The sequence below is a fragment of the Pogona vitticeps genome, chromosome 1 (genome assembly GCF_051106095.1).
Source record: "Pogona vitticeps strain Pit_001003342236 chromosome 1, PviZW2.1, whole genome shotgun sequence".
Lineage (NCBI taxonomy): Eukaryota > Metazoa > Chordata > Lepidosauria > Squamata > Agamidae > Pogona > Pogona vitticeps.
In genome coordinates, this window is record NC_135783.1 from 92,144,565 (window position 1) to 92,168,709 (window position 24,145).

Consider the following 24,145-nt stretch of genomic DNA (forward strand, 5'->3'; position numbering starts at 1 on the left):
TTAGAAACTGTGACCTGCTGTAACAGTTTTTATAGAGTCTACCCATGGTAATTTTTATCAATCACAAACAAAATAAACGAAGAAACTGTTCCAGCATATTAGACTAACGAATTTATTTCAGCGTGAGCATTCATGGATGCAATCCACTTCTTTAGATAAAATTAAGTTGTTCAAAAATTGTACTTAAAATATTTAACTAGTTTGGCTTAACCAGGTGTCTGAAGAAGTGGGTTGTACTCATAAAATACAAAAATAACTTGTTTGTTTTAAAGGCACTGCAACAATTTTTGCTTTGTTTCCATTGGTGTTAAAATGCATTAGTGTTTCAGAGAAATTATTCCAACAGTTTTTCATACTTGCAAATGAAGCCTTGCTTACCTTCAAATGGCTACTCCCAAAACAAAGCAAGCAAATTTGCAAACTACAGGATTTTGTTTCATTTTGATATGCTATCTGTAATGTATAGTTTGACTTGAGGAGGAACTATGAACGTGTCATATTCTATTGATTTTGTCTGAGTTGCACAGCATGCTGGCCTTCTGTAAAATGCAATTGCTTCCCATCTGCATAAACATTTCAAAAACTATAGTTTTTCATACAAATCACAGTTAACTACTGATTATATTAGGCTACTAACAAATCCAAGAGACTATGGATGTATTCATGTACGAAGACTGTGAAGTCATTTATTTGCCCTCAAAATGTAATACCAGATCACTGCTGTCAACCTCAAAGGAACAGCACTAGGCACTGGGGTTTGAAAACATTGCATCTACTGAGAAAGGCGGTGGTTCTCCTGCCAAACCCTCTTCCCTAAATGTACAAACTGAAACGGTGCAATATTATATATGCATGCCTGGAACAGACTGTGCGCAAATTGAATGGTTAATGGACAAACCTTTTCAGGACAGAAATTATTCTTCATCTGTCTTCTGTTTCTGTCTGTCTGTCTATCATAGTAATGTATTTCACCTTGGTTCCCCCCCCTCCACATTATTTTTACAAAATGCTGTATCACAAAAATTGGTCTATGTTAACTACCTTTAGCCACATATGGAACTGTTCCACATTTTTCATGAATGACTGACCATGTTTATCAAGAAGCAAATATTTTAGACCTCACCAGGCTATCCCTAGTAAGTCCCGCATTTAGTGAGGCATTAATTGCTTATTTTCTGTACTTTCATGTTGCCAAAACTGTAGCCTCGTACTGGCATAATGTACAGATGAAGGATTTGTAGAGCAAATGGCAGCTCCTGGGAAGAAGGTCACTCTCTGTTTGATCAATCTGGTCAGGGTTTCATCTGAGGATACAAAATGAACCCCTTTGTAAAGTGGAGAAATAATTCTTGTCCCCTCCTAAAGCCCCTATTATATATTATTAAATTAGACATCTCCCTTATGGGAAGAAACAAAGCTGATTTTAAAAATTCTGATTAGAATTTTTAAATAGCATGAGTCACTCAGGTGCATGCATGCCTGGACATACCAACTTACTTTTCAGTTTTTTTCTCTCTAATGAATTGAGAGAGGCAAATAATAGTATTTATGGAACTAGCCATCTTAAGAGTCTGTAAGTTCCTACTCTGGCATCTGAGTATCCAATGTCCTTCTTCTTCTTCTTTTTAAAAGGATTAGGTGTAGGAACTTCCTTGCTCGGCCTGTAGTATAATTCCTGTCCCAGTTTGCCTCTATGTCCAAGATCCAAGACAACCTATCCACCTTTGCCTCTATGTTAAGCCCCCGACAAAAGCCATCAAAATTGTTACTACTGGTTTCCAAAAAGGTTTGGCTATGTCTCCTCAAGGAAATTGTTATTTCTATCCAATAACATCAAACTTTTTTGGATGGACTAACTAAGGCACTAAAATGACATCAGTGAAGAAGCCTGCACACATTTTGTACTGCCTCAAAAATATAGTTTGGAAGTTCTGCTGAGTCTACAAGCAAAAGTATTCAGTTTCACTGAAACACTTCTAACACACATGAAGTCTGCCAGAACAAAGTCTCAGTGGTTTCAATGGGTCTACTGATGTTGAAGTTTTGATCCAGACCAATTTTTTTTAGAAGATACATGAATATTTGCGTTCCAAGAGGAAAGAAATGAACCTAACATAGTTCAACTGCAGGAAAATTAAGCTCAGTTTAATTTTGGCAATTGGAAACAAATGGTTGTTTCCACTACACCTCTTTTGGTTTACACTTATCCTGAGGATCTTCACCAGAGAATCTAATTATCAAGCTTTCAGCAACCATACGGAGACCCTTTCAAAATGAAAAAGAAGTCTTACAACCTGATGAATCATTTTGGCAAGATAGAACTTTGAAAATATGTCAGCCACCTGCTCAGCTTCTTAAACATTTGCTGTAGACTCCTGTGGCTGAGATCCAAGACAACCTATCCACCTTTTCCTGAAACATATCAAAGTAACACTAGCTTGCCAGCAGCCTGAAGTAAGGCATATTTTAGCACGGGCCAAGCATTTGTGTGTGTGTGTGTGTGTGTATTCATTCAAAGGAATGTGTTTTCTATCAGAAATATACAGTTTAACTATATTTATTTTACTGGTGTAGGGACCATTAAACATCTGGAATATCAAACCTTTTACAACTTGGGCAGCCATATTCTTTTTTTGCAAAAACAGTAGAGTCTTGCATCACCTTAAGGACTAGAAAATTTATTATGGTATAACATTTTTCCCACTCAAATGCGTATCACCAAATATATGAGGATGCATCTGATGACTTAGGCCATGGTTCACAACAGCATTTTTTACACTTCTACAAATCTTTTTGATAGATTAAAGGATCTAAAGAAAATCTGTAGAATAAACTAACCATTGATGGGGAAACATATGGTTCTCCTGGCTGAAATCCTGTTGTACAGTTACACAAAAGTTGTAGTTTTTAGCAGTGACGTTAAGAGACCATTGTTGGCATTATCTGTTGCATGCTGAGTCATGTTACTTGGTGTGCAACAGATAACGCCTATGGAGATTTTTGAACCTATGGCAATTTGATTCTAGAAGTTACACCTTTTGCATAATTGTGCAACAGGATTTAAGTCTGTATGTTGCTGGACTGCAATTTCCATAATCTTTCATTACTGGCTATGCTGCTGAAGCCTGATGATAACTGCAACTCAATAACATCTGGAAGGGCCACATTTTTCTTACACTTCTTATAAATAATGCCAATTGGAAGGCTTTTTTTTTAAAAAAATAAACTTTTCTAAGTGCCATAAAATCCACATTTCTGGCAAAAGGGTGAGAAAGAAATCTATATGAAAAGGTCATAGCAAGGGAGGGAATGGAAGAAGATGAGGTCACTGAATGCTGACGACAGTGCAGTCTTGTGGGTGGGTTACCAACCACTGTAATGGTGGGAATTGTCACCAAGAAGCCTAGGCTGTATCACACAGTACATTCATTATACAGTTGCTTCCATAACCAGCCAGAAGACAACATATGGAAGTTCTTTTGGATTATATGAGCCAGCCCAGAGGACAGCAGACTTGTTTTAAAATGAACAAATCAGGCTTCTCTCAACAGGGCGGTAGTCAGATATATAAAGTTTTGGTCAAGAGCCTATTTGCTTAGTTCCCATATATTTCCTACATCTTCTCCCCCAATCAAGTTCAGGAGAACCCATTCTTCCAATTTATAACAAAAGGGGCTGTATGCAGTATTCACTGGATGGCCTAGTGCTAATAATGATGCTGTTATTTTCCATTTGTTGCATTTTCCTACAGTAATGGGCAAACATTGATCATATCAATGTCTATGCGGCTTTGGACATCCATCTACCTCTTTACTGGACAGCCCTCTTAAAACACGGTAGTCGCAAAGGGAAGGAGATAATCAGCATCCAATGTGAGCATGATATAAAAGTCATTTGGTGAGCAAAGGCAGTGAGAAGTGGAGAACAGCTATCAGCAAAAAAACAAACAAACAGAAAAACACCGCCACTATACCTACTGCTGTTTGTGTCGCTTCACAGCCACAATTGCAAAAGGGGTGATACAGTTCACAGTGAAGCACATAATATGCCACCCATTTTTGCCATGAAGCACTCCACTACCTGGCTAAGATCCCTCAGATGAATTAAAAAACCACAAAGCTCTCATTATGTAGACATAAGATTTCTGCTCCCTTCTCTTACCACTGCTGTCCTTTGTTGCCCTACTAATTTCTTCTGCAAAACAGTTCACAACTACTTCCTCTTTAGTCAAACTGCATCTTTGGTTGAGCTCACCCATTATATTGACAGAAGGATCTTCTGCAGTGGCTTCTCTTCTCAACAAAGGGGTAAACAAGGTATTGATGACCATGGAGCAGTAGGAAGGCAAGCATGACCCATTTTCTTAAGCTGGTATGCTGCTGGGATGTGCAAGAGACACAGAGAAAGCTCCCCCAAACAATCTAGAGCTCCTCTCATTACTCTTTCAGTGCAGGATGCTCCCACACGACCAAGGAAATGCAAGACCAAAGTCTAAAGGAATTCAGTTCAGTTTTATAAGAACACACACAACCAGCCCAGAACAAGCCTCTTTCTTACAAAACTGCAGGAAAAAGAAGGGAAAACAAACAGGAAATGTGTGAAGATTAGTGTAAGATCACTGAAGTTTATCTGTGAAATAGAATTGGAAAAGACAAGAAGGTCTGAAGTTCAGAACAAATTGTATGTATGGTAAAAATGAAAAACACTTTTCACAAATATTTAAAATGTCCAGCTATTCAAAAGTATGGCACCAAAGACAGAGAATACGGAAACATACTGTATATACTAAATTCTGCATTGATTCAAACACTAACATTCTTTTCAAGATGAAAAAAAAACCTGTAAAAAACTAAACAATATCCTAACAGATATCCTAACAGATACTCAGGTATCAAAGACAGCCTTAAAGTGACTGAACTGGCTTAGATGATGGACCTGGCAGAGGGCAAGAAGAGATACTCTTACTGCTGCTCCATCGGGTATTGCTATAATGTTAAGCTTTTCTTTCATCTTTGCAAAGGAAAGAGATTAGTACTTAAAGGATGGCAGGGATGCAAGAGATTAGATGAGAATACAATCAAGCTGTAAAAGCTAATGTAAACAATTGCAGCTACTCGTAATATATCACAGATCCACAACCTACTTAATATGGTTCAAGTTCACCAAGATGTTAAGATGCTCTGCACTTAAAAGAAATCTGGGAGGTGGATGCTTAGCTGAATCACTCACTCACTAACATTTGGGCCAGAGATGATAGTATGTAGCTACATTTATTATTTTTCATGTATGGTTACTAAACTTATGTTAGCTCCTGTTGAGTGCTGCTTTCTACTTTATTTTTACGGCAACCACAACTGGTAAGTACTGGACAGTTTAAATGGACAGGTGGCTCTGGATCTTGAATGCGGGCAGCAATATAAGCACAGCTGTTGGCTGATCTTACCAATATAGTTGTTGTTTCAGTCAGCATCCCTTCTGGCCTAATTTTCCCCCCTGAAATAATCTGACAATTAACATTGTTCCACCAGTTCATTCCCCACAGTAATCAAGTAAGATGAAAAAAGTAGAAAAATCCAAAGTAGCTTGGGAATGAGCAATTTTTTAGGCATGCATTTCTGCAGTTGTTGCATTTAGAGTAGTAAAGACTTGCGTATACACTGGATGTTATTGTGGCAGATATAAGTGCCAAATAAATTGCAAAGTGTTTTCCCCCTTTCCAAATGTTTGGTGCTGTCAAGTCAAAATTGACTTAGAGCAAGTCTAATAGGGCTTCCAAGGGAAATGATTTAATGAGTAGTTTTACCAGTTCTGTTCCCCCACTGAGTTTCCATGGCCAAGTGGGCATTCAAACCTATTCTCCAAAGTCCTCATCCATCACTCTGTCCACTACACCACATTGGATATCCTGCCTCATCTGTCACTCTACCCACTACACCACATTAGAACGCTGTGTTCCCTACCGACAACAAAAAAAGTCCCATGCATAGACCAACATTACCCAGCCATCTGTGCATTTTAAATACACCTTTCCTGTGACTTAAGGTCAATACCTGAGATCAAAGACCATGCTCCTGTGATATCACAAGGGTTGGGTCATTGTAATGTCACAGAGGTGGAATAGACCAGGGTTGAAGGGGTAACTGCTTCAGGGCTAGCCGATTATGGGATTAGACATGGGGGATCCAAGTTAAATGGGACTTGAATCCTGATAAATCATAGCATAAATGGGTAACTTGGAGATGGTCCATCAGGGAATATGAAAAACCTCACAATTTTCTGCAGCTGGGCAAATGGCCAAATGATCCTAGCTGCCTTACCCGCAGCACACATGATGCAAGGAGTATATCTCTGAAGATTCTCAGTCTGAAGAAGCTACTTGGATGAGTAGTGAAACATTTTAACCTAATAAGAAAAAAGTCCAGTTGCCGTGACTTGACTTCCAGATAATGCATGGAGTGTTTTTCCAGGCCTTACACTTCTGTTGGGACAGTGGAAACCTGGTCACCGAACCACAGGGAGCCTTTTCCAGCTGTTGCTCTTTCCACTGTTGCTGCTAGCGACAAGAAGATTCTCATTATTGGCAGTATCAGTGGACAGGACTCACCAGAAGGTTCTGTACAAAAATCATATAACAAATTCTAGGGTACCCAGTAAATGCTTTAGAAACCCCATTTATGAATATTTGAAATTATCACATTGGCCTGGAAACAATGTCATGTTGATGTTCACCTGGCAGAGTGACAGAACTTTTGGTTGTTGTGGGTTTTTCGGGCTCTTTGGCCGTATTCTGAGTGTCTCATGTTGTACAAAAACCCACAACAACTATTAGATCCCGGCCGTGAAAGCCTTTGTGAATACATTGACAGAACTTTCCTCCCCTCCCACCTGGAATTCCTTTTACCTTCCTGAGCTGCTCTGGATACTGCATGAGAGGCTGCAGCGGGGAAGAAGAATCAACCCCTTCCCAAGATCCATTTATACCAAGAGATCTGTCATCTGAATCCTCCCCTTGGATTATGGCCACTAACATTTTTGAAATTCAGATCTCATATGTTAAAAGGCAGCTGATGTTAGCCCTGTCAATAACAACACTAACAGAGGTTTAAAGAAGTTAACACTTGATAAAAAAGATTTTCAAATATGGTAGGGAGGGGGATTTTAACAGCTTCTCTTTCAAATGCACTTGCAGAAGGAATTATATGAGACACTGTATTTCCACTCCTTGTGTCTGAAGAAGTAGACTTTGATCTACAAAAGCTCACACTGGAATAAATATTTTATTCTTTAAAGTGCTCAGTAGTTTGCTGTTTGTTTCCTCCTGCTTTACTTTTGCTAACATATGAGGGCGGAAGGATCCACATTTGTAGTAAGGGTATTCTACACCAGAACTGAACCACAGCAAGGGATTAATTAATTGCCAGTTTCAGATACAATCAAGGGATCTCTGAAGAACAGAACAGGCAGTGTTCAAAACCAGTCTGTTGAATTACAAGAGATTATTTATTTTCTTTTTCAATTGCCTTTTTAAAATGTCATTATTTTAAGTACGTTATTCTGAAGGAGATGGTTCTTCCTGATATTTCCCCTTATAATAATGATTTTACTGTTGGAAAGGAAGTTGGGCAGTTTTCTATTTTGCCCTTCTGAATCAAGGCAAAATGTAAAGTTTGGAAGTAATAAAGGGATTCTTATGACATTAACTTTTAGCCATATATCCATTATAACTAGCAAAAACTATAATATAAATCAAAATTAAAACTGGGGTCTCTCTAGTCATCCTGAACACCACTATAAAGTTTGGCTTTAGCTTTTACATGTTCTGCCATCATACTTAACAGGCTGATACAATACAGAACTTAAAATATTATCCTGTGCATTGACTCTGCTATACTGAATCTTAAAATCAGGGTATGTTCTTTTTCACTTAAGATACCTTCTTTAGTAGCAACATCAATTTCATGAAAGCAAAGAGGTCTGAAACACAAATCTGAAGCAATCAAACTGCCAACAAAACTTTATGAGAAAACCAGATGTGAAACATTCCAGTGTGAAAGAAAGAAAGAAAGAAAGAAAGAAAGAAAGAAAGAAAGAAAGAAAGTAAGTAAGTAAGTAAGTAAGTAAGTAAGTAAGTAAGTAAGTAAGTAAGTAAGTAAGTAAGTAAGTAAGTAAGTAAGTAAGTAAGTAAGTAAGTAAGTAAGTAAGTAAGTGCAGGCACATCTTCTAGAACTAGGGTTGGGGACTGATGCCTTATCCATTAGGCATCAGCTGCAGTCTGGCACTATCGTACAAATGATTCTCTCTCAGATATAAACAAGATGAGTGCTGAAAGAGAATGCATATCCTTCGGCCTACACTTTACAGCTTGTATAATAGGTAGTTTATCTAATCAGCTCATCATGAAACTTACGTTAAATTATGAAAACAACACACATTAATATGTTGTGATAAAGAGCTGCCATATTCACTCCAAAAATGTTCTAGAAAATAAAGGCTGTTATTATGAGTCATACCAAGGCCAATAGAACAAGCCCAAAGTTTACTGTAAAGACTCAACATAGATTTAAACTGACATGATTGTCCTTTATTTTAAATCAAAATTATCTTTTATTTCCTTGGAAGGCTGGTGATTTCAGATTTCATCAGCTCTGACACAAGCCCATCTCAGCTGCTTAACTTATTCCTCATGACCAACTCATACACCAAATCCTCACTTATCTATCTAGGTTGTAACCTGTTGCTAGGTAACAGAAGTTTTATTGAGCATGTGTGCCCCATACTTTCCAAGCTCCAGAAGACAAAATGGGCTGGAAGACTGAGTGCTTAATAAAAACTACAAAGGAGTGACACTACCAAGACCACCACCCCACGTCTCCCCAAAAGTTGCAGTGCCAGCAGAAAAACTGGTGCTGATGAAATTGAAACCTAGTACACTGGGGTTGCAATATAAAGCTGCAGTGCGAACAGAAAAACCACACATGATGTAGGTCATATTCAAGGCAGATTGTACAACATGAGACACTCAGGACAATAGTCACAATCTCCCAATCCACATGGGAATTTCAGATGGTGGTGTCTGTGGCCCTCTCCTACCTCTTTGTGAGAATATTTACTCAATTTTCATCCCACTTTATCCTCCCAACAGCCATGTCCCTGAAGCCCTTCACAACTGAGTGGGCATGAAAATCGGAGAATCCTCGTCTCATTCAAGACAATCTTCTCTTTGCCACATTGATTCTTAATTCCACACAGCTGCATAGTTTGGAAGTGCATACCACACTGTGCATTCTGTGCCTTCGGGTATCAGTTCATGGCAAGCAGTGCACATCCACTAAAGATGGTATACCAGTAAATTTCAATTTTATATATTTTGTAGTTGCTTCATCTCCTGCTCTGTCCCTTCAAACCTCATCTCAAAATCCACCTTTTCCACAAAAACCTCTGGCTTATTGTTTTGAAATTATCCCTATCTGAAACAAAGCCTTACACGGCAATTCTGTGCATGTTTAGCCAATATAAACTCACTTGTGTTTAATAGGGTTTGTATTTGCTCATAGTCAGCTTACCCTTCGTTATTTTCCTTTCCTTTCCTCTTCCCCTTCTTTTTTCTTTTATCTTTCTAATGCAGCTTGTAAATGGCTTGGGAGGGTTCCAGGTTATGGACTGCTCTCACTCGGGAGATTAGGATGGTCCCTTCTTTGTTACCCTTTCGGAAAAAAATCTAAAGACCCATCTCTTCGGACAGGCTATTAACAACTATAACTGAATCCCTGAGCTCCATTTTAGTAGATGTTTTAATGTTTTAATTGTATTTTAAATTCTATATTGTTTAATTCATCTTTTAAATTTTAACTTACTGTGTTTTTAAATTGTGTGAATCTTAATGTTGTGAGCCTCTTTGGGTCCCTTGCTGGGAGAAATGTGGCATATAGATAAAGCTAATAAAACTAATAATAAAACTTGTTATTGTTATTATTATTGTTTATTATTGTTGTTATTGTTATTGTTATTATTTTGCTACTGTGTGATGCCATTGTTCATTATTATAATGAATAATTATGTGCCGTCAGATCAATTCTGATTCCTGCTGACCTTTCCCAGAGTTTTCTAGGGATAGAGTACAATAATACAGGCCGTCCCCTGGATGGCAGAGAGGGCTTTTCTGTGATGAGAAAGCAGCAAACCCCTTAGGCAGCTGGAGTACAAACCAGCCCCAATCGAAGGGCAGCACCATGTCACTGCAGGAGCTCAAGCAGCCCCATCCACCCTCGGTTTTGCTGAAGCCGCAGCCAGGTTTCACCACTAAGGAAGAGGCTACTTCTATAGGTCCTTGTTCGGAGTCCTCCTCTGGCAGCTGCAAAATGAACTCCTTCACTCTGTTCCTCCTTCTTCTTTCAGCTGTGACTAATTTTTACCACAGTACCCTCTTCCTTAGCAAAGGAGCCCAGCTACAGCTTCGGCAGAGCTGAGGGGCAAGAGGTGGTGCCAGCCAAGCTGCTGCAGTGAGACATGGTGCCGTCCCACCTTGGCTGTTGCAGCTCTCGGGCAATCCCAACTGCTGAGGCTGCACGTTGATCTGGAGGCCTGTGTCTTTGCACAGGTGGACAGCTGCAGCTGCTGAACCCTGGCCCTTGCCTTAAAATCGCTACTTGCGCATGCATACAATAATGAATCTGCATTGCACAAGGCCACATTATGCAAGATATTGCTGTACTTAGAAGTAATTTATTGTTCCCTTCTTTTGGAGGGGGGAAACCCTGGGACTGTGCTGCTTACCCATGAAAACATAGGCTGAGAGAGAAACTCATTTGACAGCATTACTATTATTACTAAGCACTATGCCCTGATTCCTGAAAAGTCTTAATATTTGTGGGTTGGAGCAGGGAGAGAACTGACAAAATAGACCAGCTAAATATGGCACAAGTGACAATGCAGTCCACTGCATTGTCTCTTTTAAAAAGAAGCGGCCAAAGAGGCACTTAGTGGGAAATGATATACATACCAAGCTTGAGAACTGAAAAAAACTATTTTAAATGCAAGATATACAAGCATAAGATAGAATTTCAAGCTGCACACCAAGTGGTGAAAACAAAACATTCTAGAAAGTAATGAGGCATTTCACAATATGGGCATTTCTGCCTAGATAAAGCAAAAGAAAACAGAAGGTTCATTTCACCCTTTACAATAATGATATTCAAACAGTTCAATGGCTAGATTCTAGACTGAGCATTTTGTTACAGGTGAGATCAGTAAACATAGCAAATTATTGAGACTGGATGTACAGGCAGGTAGTTGGGTCCTGTCTGTAAAATTCACAGCAAACTTCACACGGGAAGCCCATTCACAGGCTAATGTCTTCCATGCCCTCCATCATCCCCATCTGCTTGCATAATTGGGTTCATCCAAGTTTCTAACAGGTTTTATATAGAAGATGCATGCAGATGCCTAGATTCTTTTGAATAAAAAGTCAATTTCTAAGGAAACAAATATATAAGAGCCCTTCCATATAACTATGATAATAAATTCAACTGAAGTCTCTAAATTAAACATACTTGTTTCAACATACACCTAAGATCACATGTAGCATAGAAAAATCCTGCAGGCACCTTTCATTAATGCTTTTGGTACAGAGTTTTAAAACGACCTGTTCCTTAAATAACACTACTAAGAAAGGAAGTCAGAACTTTCCTATCTTTTTACTTGCTTCCTCTTATATAATTCAGGTTTGAACAGATATGTTTTACAGTAAAAACAAAGACAAAAATCTACCAACTAGGCTGAGCCGCCATTCTTTCCATGTAGTCTTTGGCCATGTCAATGGCTTCCATGTTCTCAGGATACAGAAGACAGAACATTGCCAGGGCACCCAGGTTGTTGCCGTAAATTTCATTCCATCGAGCACTGAAGTCCTTGGGGTCCCAGGGAGGAAGGTATTCCAAAGGATTTGACAGCATGGTCTGTACAGCCTCATCCAACCGCATGGCAATGTGCTTATGGGTAGTGGCTGCCTTGGACTGCAAATCCTGTATCTCCCCTCTGGAAAAGTAGAGCATTGGGTAGCTGTCGTAGTTGGCATTGACAAAGGGAACCACTGGGCTTGGGTTTTCGATGGTGTTGCAGACTAGTGCCAAGGAGGCCATATGTATGAAAAACACACTGGGAGCCCCCCGTGTGTGAGTCCTCATTGTGGCATTAGAGCTCCAGGTCTCAACAGCAGCCGAACCATCTTTGAAGGAGCCTAGATAGCAAAAACAAGAGTAAAACAGTGATCAATCCTAAATCAATTCAACAGTGGCAAGTGCAAAATTAAAGTAGATACATCATTCAGATGCACTTTGGAACTTTGCACTGCATAAGTCAGCATTTGATATCAGGAAACAGTATCCTATGCAATACCCTTTATGCTTACAGGGCTGAATCTATGAATATGCAATTATTAAAAGTTCACACTCCCGTGGGGGGGAGGAAGTATATTAGATCAGAATGTGGTGAGAAGAGATCTACTCAGACAGATCAATTCTGTGGTATATAATCTATATAAATGAAAGCCAGTACAGCAACACTGACACCGGTACTCTCGCGGTGTCCTAGTAAGCTTTGCCTCCATTCATCACTCATGATATTGTACACAGAAGATGCTGCATATATGATCCATCTCTCTCTCTCTTACAAACACACACACACACACACACACACACACACACACACACACACACACACACACACACACACACACACACACACACACACACACACACACACACACACACACACACACACACACACACACACACACCAAGAGAGCAACCACAGAATTTCCTCATCAGGTGGCAGATCCTTAGAACTGTGGAGAAAACTGTGGAGAGAATTATTTCCTTATGGAAAATATCTCTTCACAGACAGATTCTACAACATAGCACGGAACTTTATAAATCCACATGCGGGGGTTAGTATCTGACACGGGACAAAGATGGTGACCCACACTTTAAGAGGGACCCAATCCCATCCAAGATGGGGTGCCCAGTACAGGCAGTAAGGAAAACTATTTCTCACCCATCACAATAATTAGGATTGCCTAATGTAAAATGTTTCTTGCTGTGCTAACACAAAGGGAAGAGGAGGAGGGGAGAGTGAAATTATGCTAATAACCGCCAAGATTGTGAATGTTGGATTGGCTGATGTTCACAGCTGTGGAGTAAAGGATTTGGAATGTGGGAGGTTTGTACAGGGGTCATTTAGAATGAGTATAAAGCCTCTGGTTATGACACGTCTTCATTAAAAGCAGCAGCAGAAGAAAAAACAGCAGAGTAGAATCCTGGAAATGTATTTGAAATAACTAGCCTTTAGGGCATGTGCACTTTTTCCTATTAGGTTAAAAGAACCCTTCCATTTTGCTTCTGGAGATTTATAGCCTGCCACTTAAAAATCTGGATGTTAAATAAAAGCATACATTTCCCCCAACTCCATGCCTATTTTTACAGGGTTGAAAATGGCAAACTCTACATGAAAGGGGGGGGGGGAACTGTTTAAACAGTCACTCCCTCCCCCTTTCAAAATTACCACGCAATTCAACTCGGGTCTTAGATAAAACAAGCTAGGATCTCTGAGAGGAAAGTCAGAGAATTCCTGAAATTCTCAAGAGGTGAAAGGTTAGAGAAAAGCAAGACCAAGAAAGATGGATTTATGTAAATAATGAACAGTAGTTTTCGATTATTAAAACCAGAACTAGGCCAAGGGCAAAGGGGGGAAAAAGGCATCAAAACGTGCTACACAATATTTTTCCTGAAGAGAAGCTGTTTCATAAGATTCAGAAAGAAGAAATAACATGTAAGCAAATAGAAACCACACACAGAGATCAAGTTTTCTAAACTAGAGGGGCAAAATTAGACTAATAAATTAAAGTTTTAGTACATGCATAAAGACCCAAGTAAGAACCTCACATGCACAAATAAATGAACTGTTTATGAAATAATTGGCATGCTTGTGGCACAGTTAGACGGAAGACTAAGAGCCTGGCCAGGTGGGAGTAGCTGTACTATTGCTACATGTTACAGGGAATATAATATCTACAGGTAACTTTGTTTAGTTATATAACCATAAAAATGGGCAGAGATGTTATTCTAGGTGTTATGGACAATCACAGCCACGGAGCCACCATTAGCTTTGGTTATTATAATTTACTTTTTAGCTTGCTGCCTACCTGAATACCTTTAAAATAAGAATTCATTTTAATCAAATGGTACAGCCCATTAAAAAGTCTTTTTTTGTTTTTGTTTCAGTGGCAACAGAAACAGCTTGAAGATTATTTGGATGTGTATATTATAACTGACAAAGCTTGGAAGAGGTAATCTTTTGTGCTACACTGACAAGAGTGTAGCAGAATTGTTTTCAATGCTATCCAAAGCAAGTTGCTCTATCATTTCACCCTCTGTTCATACTTCAAAGAATTCCATTGTTTTACAGAAGAGTATGGAGAACACACTGAGTATTCTAAAATGAGGTGCCTCAGAGAATGCCTTCCTGTACCATGCTTAATTTCTCAGGCACATCACTCTGCCCATGTCGTAAGAGGAAGAAATAAGTACTGTATTCACGTTAATATATCATTGGATCTTGAATTGTATCCAAATTCGACTTCTGCTCAGGAAAGAGCATAACCCAGTGTATATGTGTGTTTGTATGTTTTTAAGCAGACTCCTATCTCCACTGCAGCCCTCAAGCACCCCAAAAGCCAGCTACAGGGGCAATGAACTGTGGGATATTTGTGATTTAGGCCTCTAGCTTTGGACCCAGAGGTTGAGAGTTCCATACCCATCTGTGTCTCCTTGACAGGGATTAGTCCATTCCAACTCTGTTGTTCTATGATGGCAATAACCACACAATCATGTTTTCACTGTCAGAGAGGTGGGTAAGGAGGAAATCCAAATGCTTCTATGGGAATCACATCAGACCTAAACTGAATTCCAGGCATTCAGTGTTGAAATTATTGGTTGCTCTGTATTCTTGATATACTCCCTTAATTTAAAGCACTGCTGAGTTATACAATATAAATAGCCTTCTACAGACAGTGTATAATTTACCATTCAAACAAAAGACAGAAAGATAAAGGGAGACAAAACATAGGGACTACTCATCTTCTACACAACATAGATATAACAGGGATTCACTGTCAAGCTTCGTAACTCTTCTGTACCAGAACAGGACATTTTAATCTTCCAGAGCTGGATTTAGTTGCAGAATTCATACAGAACTAGATATATAACATAGTTATGCAGTAACTTCAGCTAGACAATGTCCTCACATTTCAACCAGTTTTTTAAAAACCAAGAAAAATCAGGTCAAAATAAATAAATACATGAACTGTTGCAACAAATCTATTGCTTTTTAGAATAGAGTAGAAGGAAGATATCAAAAGGCATTTAAAAAATGGAACCCACTGGCAAACCACAATCCAGGGAAGAAGGAGTAAAGTGCCTATCAGCCTGTGTCGTTTTTTGATTGGTTTGGCCTCAGTGGGGGCAGGGGGAAATGGGAGTTGATTAGTCGATATCTCCATAAGTTGATTCAATGGGCCTGCACTAGTTGTGACTTACTTTAATGTTGCACAATGTTACTAGAGGAGACTCATTTGAATCAATGGAAATTATTGAGGAATTGACTCTCAAATCCCCCACTGATTCATTGGCCCTATCCTAGTGCAACTACTACTGTATGCAAAGCAATAGGATTTCAGTCACTGGAAACTGTTGCTCACTATGTAGGCTAATTTCCTGACCCCAACACAAGACCTTGATAACATGAAGCTGTTTCCACAAGCCCATGAACACACTCCACATTCAGGAACATACTGCATAACTGTATAGCAGGGGTCTCAAACATATGGCCCAGGGGCCATTTGAGGCCCGCCAGATGATAGTTTGTGGCCCCCGCCTTGCCTGTGCCCCTGAAGCGCCCACGCGTCCTCTGCTGTCAAGAGTTAAAAAAAAGCCTTGCCTCGTTCGCTGGCTCTCCCCCAAGACAGCACCTCTTGCACCCTCCATCCAGAACTGCAGCTTGCCAGCCAGCCCGCCTGTCTGCCAGCTGACAGGCTGCAGTTCCAGAGGAGGGTGCAAGAGGCGCTGTCTTGGGGGAGAGCCGGCGAGCGAGGCGCACTGCCGGCCCTTTTCCCCGAGTGCCCGAGCCGGCGCCGAGCGATGCCTGAGAGTAGAGCTCGCTCCCGGCCGATCCTCAAAGAGTGCCTCCAAGCCACCAACAGCAGCTGCTGCTGCCACCGCCTCTTCCAGGGAAGTGTCATGACTGCAGCCGAAGACCTGGAACCAGAAGGGTTAACTGAGGCTGAAGAGAATGCTGAGAGATCAGAAACACCTGAACCGCCTCCAGATTCTCCTTCCCCAGCAGACAAGCTTCGGGTCAGGCTTCGGGAAAGACTTAGGACGAAAAGGTCAGAGGATCGCACAAAGGCTGTCCACAGAAATATCCATTCAACTAGCCCTGAGTATTAACAGAATGGAAAGGTTTCCAGCAGCTCAAGGAGCTGTTTTACTATAAAACAGCTCCTAGCCAGCCAGAATTTCTGTGGAAGCAACGAATCAAAACCCCTGGCTTGCATCCACACTTCTTGAACTGTGTTCCTGACTCTGACCTTGGACTGCATTCTGTGAGTTGGTTTATGGACATTGGCTTTGCATTCTTGGTATTCCTGACCCTGGACTGGTTTATTGGACTTTGGCTGTTGTAACCCTCGGGAATGTGACAGGAAGTGGCTCTCTTTCTCTCTCGGCACCCCCAGCACGAGCCCGGCCAGCGGCCGTCTCAGCGCCCAGTGGTGCTTCCTCTTCCTCCTCCTCTTCATCCTGCTTCAGCCGCCTCGGCTCTGGAGGCTGCCTGGGCTTGCCTCACAAAGTTTGCTCCTCTGTTGTGATGGGGGCAGCTGCTGCCGCCGCCGAGTGTGCCTTTTTTGAGGGGGGCCCTCAGAGGAAGGTTGCCAGACCTCCGTGTGTGTATGTTTGTGTGCATAAATGCGCGCGCACCTGTGGGCCCCTCCGCTCCAATACGTTTAACTTTGCGGGTACCAGTGGGGGCTTTTCTCCTTTGGCAAGGTGAATTTTGTGAGGGTTTTTTAAAATTTTATGTTGTGCCCTCCTCCCCTCAACTAGGTGGTCGCTGGTGCTCCCTCCCTTCTCCACCCCTTTGTCCTGCTGCTGGTGGTAGTGAAGAAGGGAGCCGTAGAGGGTCGTGGCCAGCGACGAGGGCTTGCGCGCCCCTCCTCCTTGGAGCCCCAGCCGGGCTAAGGAAACCCCCATGTGGCTTCCTCGGGCTCTTGCTCTACTTGGTGGAAAATCTGATTCGGCCCAGCCTCACCAAGACTCTGCCTCCAGCGGTCCCCAGGTAAATTGAGTTTGAGACCCCTGCTGTATAGCCTTTGCACTTCATTAAGCTTTTTCATTTCTTCCCTAGAACAAAACAATCCTGCTTCATTTTATGTCAACAACAACAATCTAAGCATTTTTCTCCAGTTATCTAATGACGTGAGCCGTAGTTCACAGATGTTTACAATAAATAAAATGTGTTAGTCTTAAAAATGACACCAGAGCCTGTGATGTCTCAATATTTTTCTTCATCATAAGCAATGGGCAAATGCACAGTAACAATAATTCAAACATTGTGACAGACTAAGAGTGCTTTCAGATTTTACACACAATGAGATAGTCTGCAACTTTGTGGAAAAGATACAAATACTTTCCCTGCAGTCTCTTAGTTATTTCATGCTATACATCACACACACACTGTAGCACCTGCCAAACAAAGGCTGGCAGTATTCCAGATCAAAAGGGATTCTTTCATTCAGCAACAACAGGCAGGATCTTCTGTCTGGATGGTCTTTAAAAAAAAAAGCAAAGCGTGCTGCTTATATACCCCCCCATAGTGCTTCAAGCACTCTCTGGGCGGTTTACAATTTAATTATTCAGGCTACACATTGGCCCCCCCCCAGCGAGCTGGGTACTCATTTTACCGACCTCGGAAGGATAGAAGGCTGAGTCAACCTTGAGCCGGCTACCTGGGATTCCCCTTGACATTTAGTCCAGTTGTGTCCGACTCTAGGGCGCAGTGCTCATCCCTGTTTCCAAGCCGCAGAGCCAGTGTTTGTTCATAGACAGTTTCTGTGGTCATGTGGCCAGCGCGACTAGACACGGAACATTGTTACCTTCCCACCAAGGTGGTACCTATTTATCTACTTGCATTTTTACATGCTTTCGAACTGCTAGGTTGGCAGGAGCTGGGACAAGTGACGGGAACTCACTCCGTCGTGTGGATTCGATCTTACGACTGCAGGTCTTCTACCTTGCAGCACAGAGGCTTCTGCGGTTTAACCCACAGTGTCACAAAACATCTCATTTCACCATCAACTTAATGAAGACATAGTTGAACTGAACTGTTCCCATCCCATTCAAAGAACTCTGTAAGTCTTCAGAACTTGTATCTGAGGGTGAGACTACATCAGTATTTTACCCAGTAGTTCAAGTCAGAGCTGGCATAGATGATACAGCTTCATCTCCTGGCAACTACATGACATAAAGCTAATTGTGTGGAAGCCCACACTTTTTACAGTGGCACTTGTATCCTTTTGTTCAGCCATCAGGGGATTGTTTATTTTGTACCAATTCCATTGGCACGGTTCCTCCCTCACCCTCTGTCTGGTGCATGGGATCTCCTATCTCCATTTGGAGGAAGCCAGGGACATATTCTATACTGACATTGACCGTGATTTCTAGTGGGGCACAGCATACCATTACATCAGTCAAAGTACTGGTTCTAACCTATAAAGCCCTAAATGGCATGGGTCCAAGTTACCTCAAGGACAGTGTCTCCCATTATGAGCCTGCCCGAGTGTTAAGATAATCAGGATAAGCCTTTTTCTCACTCCCACCACCTTCACAGCTGCATTTAGACAAAAGAAAGTGCCTTTTCTGTTGCTTCCCTCATACTTTGGAACTCTCTCCCACAGGAGGGCATTCTGGCCCCATCTTTGCTATCCTTCTGCAAGCAGGTGAAGACCTTACTCTTCAAGAAAGCTTTCCATTAATGACTGGCTGCCTGAGTGGGGTTCTTAAATGGGTTATTGTGCCTCACTGCTTTGAATCTGTTTTGATGTTGCTTCTGTTTAACATCTTTTACTGCGGTATTTGTTTGATCCTTTTTAGTATCTGTATACTTAATGTTTAAATATTGATTTTTAACGCTGTAAGCCTCCTTGAGTCCTTCTTAAGGAGAAAGGATAGGCAGAAATGTTTTAAATAAATAAAATAAATTGCAGTAGAAAGCGAACACTTATTGTCTCTCCTCCAAACAATTTTTCTATTATTTTTCCCCATATGCCTGTCAAATTTAACTGTGTCAGAGCAATGGTGTACTGCTAAACCCTCTCATGTCCTGACTCTCTTTCTCCTCTCTAGCTTCTTGCCAGAATCTAAAACAGTGGTTTCCATCCTAAACCATGAGCCCTAACACTATAGTTCAAGAACCAGGTGTTCTTGGACTACAACTCCCAGAAGCCTTCAACACAAGCTGTGCTGGCCAGGATTTCTGGCAATTGCAGTCCAGGAACATCTGGGCACCCAAGACTGGGAACCAGATGAAATTGATGCAGCTAGTCCATGTCACTAGACTGAAGCTGTTAAATCAATTCAGTGCCAAGTCACTTCAGAAAAGATGAACTTTTATTTTTCCAAAATTGCATTAATGTTATGCTTTCACATACATGGAAGGCATGAAGAGATGGTGTGGGTAAAAGTTGAAGGGTGTTGTTAATAGAATGGGGTTTTGATCCAACCATATAAATAAATAAATAAATAAATAAATAAATAAATAAATAAATAAATAAATAAATAAATAAATAAATACTGCTTGGAAAGTAATATGCAGAACCTGGATTCTTATCCAGTTGGACCGCAACTGCAATTTCAGTAGCAGAAACAACCATGGTAAGTCCCTGACCAGTTTAAATAATTCTGACACAAACCACATGGTATTTTAAAGTTTAACCACCCCCCGAATGTGCTTATTCCTCCTCCCTTGTCATTCCTTGTTATTTTTTTAGCTTGATAAATACTTTGTATACAAATGAAAACCAGCTAATGACTTATTAATAATTAACTCTTGTTTCATAACAGACAAACTAAAATGGAAGAGGATGTGAGGAGGGCAACAGTGACAGCAAAGGCCCCTGTTGGTGGGCTGCCACACGTCTCGTCTGGGACCTGTCAATCTTCAAACTTTTAGCTCCCCAGTTGACCTGGAAGAAGCAGTGATCACACGGAGAACTAAGAAAGCCTGGGAAGCAAATAATGCCCAGAAAAAGAGGACCAACTCCAAGAGTAAGAAAGAGGTAGATAAGCGGATGAAACGATAAAAGAGAATGAGAGGATAGCTGAGGAGGGAGAAGATCAGAGAGTTAACCCTGGTGGAAGAGAATGGGGGATGACCCAGTATAGGAACAGGAGGAAGAATCTTGCTGGATAAAAGTAGGGAATCCAGGGAGATTGGAACCTAGGGAGAGAGGAAGGATGTGTTAAAGGAGGACCCTTGGACTGTGGAGATTGTCTCTTTGAGGGTGCCCAAGGAAGAAACAGAATGACACCGTAACCCACAGCCCTCTTGGAAACGCTCCTTTTGGGAAGAGAGGGAAAGGATTGTTGGTCTTTTCTAATCAACCCTGGCCCAGAGCCTGAGCAAGGATTTATCAAACGCCTCAACATTTAGAACAAAGGAGAGGGAGGAGGAGGGATCATCCACCTATTCCCATTGGGATTATATAGACTATCCCTGTTGCAGCACCCCTTGCATGAGATATAAAAGACACCCTTTATCAACAAATGAAGACCAGAACCTTTATTGTTAAAGTTAAATGAAAGTGGTGGGATCCTAGGTTTGGATTGTCAGGATAGCCCCACTAACGCTTGAACCTTCCACCCCCTGAAGTCTTACAAAATATCACAGACCTCTGGGGGGGGGGGGGACCAGAAGCCTGTGTTCAACACAGCTAGTATTTATTCCAATAAAGGACTAATTCCAGAATGAAACCAAGCAATCTTTGACAATCATATTAACAATTCATCTGAGTATGAAAGTACAAGTCTTCACTGCAACAATTCCAGGCAACATCAGTATGTCTATTTCTACAAGTTGTATTTATCTACATAGTCACAAAACTAAACAGTTGTAACACTGAAAAATTGTACAGATTTGAAGAAAATTGTAGGCACAAATGTTTAAAAATAAATCCTTGCAAGTGTTAAAACTTAAGCTGTAGGCAGAACTTAGGTCTTGTTTGAATATAAAATACAGGTGCAAAAAGCACAATAACAAAAAGAATGTTTTAAACTGCAGTCTTAAAATACAGGAGCTTATAGCTTAAAGACCAACTGGATAAGATCATGTTTTATTCCATTTCAGCTAAAAAGAAAAGAAAAAAAGAGAAGACAATAATAAGGACCTTTGGACTGTGGCACCTTAAAAGCAACTGCTATATTTTAATGTGAGTTTTCATGGACTTGACTTCCTCATTCCATGGAACAGAATATGGAGGATGTGAACCCTATGGGCGGCTTGGCAGCAGTGTGTGTGTCACCAAGGACTAAATGGGCTTGCTTCAAACTATATAGTATATATAGGAGTGAATCGGAATTGGTGGGGGAAAACGCTGAGATACAGTAAATTTTTGCTTTGCCTGTCACCACAATCAACCCACAACATACACATACATTGGTTGTTGGAGGAAGACAAAGCAGGTTCAGGCTCTTCTCCAGGAGAAGTGTCCTGAACCTTTTACATTAGAGCGAGCCATCTTACATTTTTGAGGATTCTTACTCAGAGAAAAATTGCTGAAAGAACATACTGTTCCCTGGCCAAATCAGATTAGTATGACATGTTATTCCATGGGTTATGAAAATCCACCAGGAAACCAAGATGTAGAGTACTAAGTACTACTGCAATAGGCCAAAAATACTAATTATTGACTACCTTCATATTAATCATATATTAATTTCATCTTAGTAAGCCTTCACAAAATGTATTGATAAATAGTACTCAGTAAGCCCCTGTATTAAAGCATTTTCTTCATTATTTTCCTTCCAATGAAAATTGGTCTACAATTGTGTACAAGATGGCTATATTATTTTAAATGTCAAAGACCACTGACTGCAAAGAGCAACAAGACTTGTTTTTAATGAATAATCTGATTCATTAACATCATGACTGAATTTGCCCTTAACCCTGTCCTCAGTGTCAGGGCATTTACACAGTTCATGTAAATAAATGTAAATATAATTTCCCAATAAATGTTTAAATAAAATATCTGTGTTTCAGGTACAATAAAGTATTTCAGATTATGCCTGTATTTTGCATACTAGGTAACACGTACACTTGCTATGTAGCAAATGTAAACTGATTGATAGTTTTTTAAAACTGAAAAACAGTGAAAAGGGATAAACAAGTAAAGCAAATGTCTAAAAAACCATAAATATGATATCCATTTCTACTACTAATGTCAACTTAGAAAAATGTTATTCCCTCCACCTCCGCCTCCTAAAGTAAAATTTAGTACATCTTAAATGATGTTATAAATTTCCTCAATAATTTACTTTTGGATATTTGCCTGCCCTTTTCACCACCGTAAACAAATCTTTGCAGACACATATCTTCCAGCCTTCGTTTTTATGATTATGATAATAGCAGCTGTGAATTCTACACATACTACCAGATCATAAGCACAGAAAGACCACACCTTATTATTCATCTAGAAAAACATCTACTGTAGACGTAAGTTAGGAAAAACAGACAATGCCACAGATAAGAGCCAAACAAAATATTGACAAACTAACAAGCAGCGTGACAAAGCACTTTTTTTCCTTTTTGATTCCACTTGCTGTGTAAAATAAGATTGTTCATAACTGTCTGGGTGTTAAGATCACCAGGAGAGGCCTTCACAGGTGTGTTTGGTGAGGACACAGGAGAGGGCCTTCTCTGTTACTCCTCCTCCAATTTTGGAACTCCCTGCCACAGGAGGCCAGACTGGCCCCATCTTTGCTATCTCTTTGCTTTTCTCTTCACGCAAGCCTTCCCTTAATGACTGGCTGCCTTTGTGGGGTTCTTAACTGGATTCTTGTGCCTTATTACATTGAATTTGTTTTGATGTTGCTTCTGTTCACCATCTTTTACTGCAGTATTTGTCTGATCATTTTTAGTATTTGCATACTTACTGTTTTTTGTTTTTTGTTTTGCTTTAAATGTTGTCTTTGAATGATGTTAGCCTCCTTGGGTCCTTTTTAAGGAGATAAGTGGTGTAGAAATGTTTTAAATAAGTTAAATCAATAAATCTCACTTCTGACTGGGAACACAGTACAGTAGGAAAATTTACACCACCGTAAGAGTAATGTTGATTCCAACAAAATGATAACAACAGCTTAATTAATACAGAAATGAAACTGTGCAAAGTTGGGGTCATAACAGAAGAGTGGTTGGAATTAGTCAGTTTCAGTGCTCATCAACAAGGGTGTAATATTATATTCTGCAGGAGACACAATCATAATGAAGTCAATGGAAGAAATGAAGAGACAAAATCTGTCTTCTTACTCTGCCATTACAGCTCAAAGAGGAATACTCTACTGCATGTAATTCTCAACAGAGGCCATGTGACACCCCCCGGGACCCCTGGAACATTTGAGGGGGGCCACAGACTGAAAACAATTCTTCACACACCACCTTATAAGGTTTGTTATGTGACTGATTCGGCCTATACTTCTTTCATATTGTATTTATGGCCATAGTTTAAAAAAAGGTTGAGAATGGCTGTTCTAACGAAAGAGGCTCATGAAGAAGAAAATAGGTGTCATTTAAAATAGAGCAGTTGCACATCTTCTATCCATTCCTCCCACAACAACAACAACAACAACAACCCTCAATGAGTGTATAGAAGAAGACACAAAGATGCAAACATGACACTGTGACCCTTGCAATAAGATCTGCCACACAGAAGGAAAAGGGTTGGTAAGTAACTTATAGGAAAGTCAAGTCCTGATATTGCCTCACCCTCTCGGTCTCACAACATTCAAGTCAACTTCTAATGTGTATCCGTGAAGACACTGAGAAA

At 40.4% G+C, this 24,145-nt stretch overlaps 2 protein-coding genes across 3 annotated transcripts in view; both read right to left on the bottom strand.

The window, feature by feature from the left end:
• LOC144586492 (uncharacterized) overlaps nucleotides 1–24,145 on the bottom strand; it is a 1,082,363-nt gene that overhangs the window by 178,964 nt on the left and 879,254 nt on the right. The gene's annotated exons all lie outside the window — the stretch shown is intronic.
• The window catches only part of DSE (dermatan sulfate epimerase), a 42,499-nt gene that overhangs the window by 12,585 nt on the left and 5,769 nt on the right, over nucleotides 1–24,145 (bottom strand). The window contains exon 2 of one of the 2 annotated variants that reach the window (XM_020810840.3): nucleotides 11,767–12,235. In XM_020810840.3, coding sequence (XP_020666499.3) covers nucleotides 11,767–12,182 — 416 coding nt within the window. In that variant the 5' untranslated portion in view covers nucleotides 12,183–12,235. Of the gene's footprint in view, nucleotides 1–11,766; nucleotides 12,236–24,145 lie in introns of those variants that run through there. The other variant, XM_020810841.3, reaches the window with a different exon arrangement.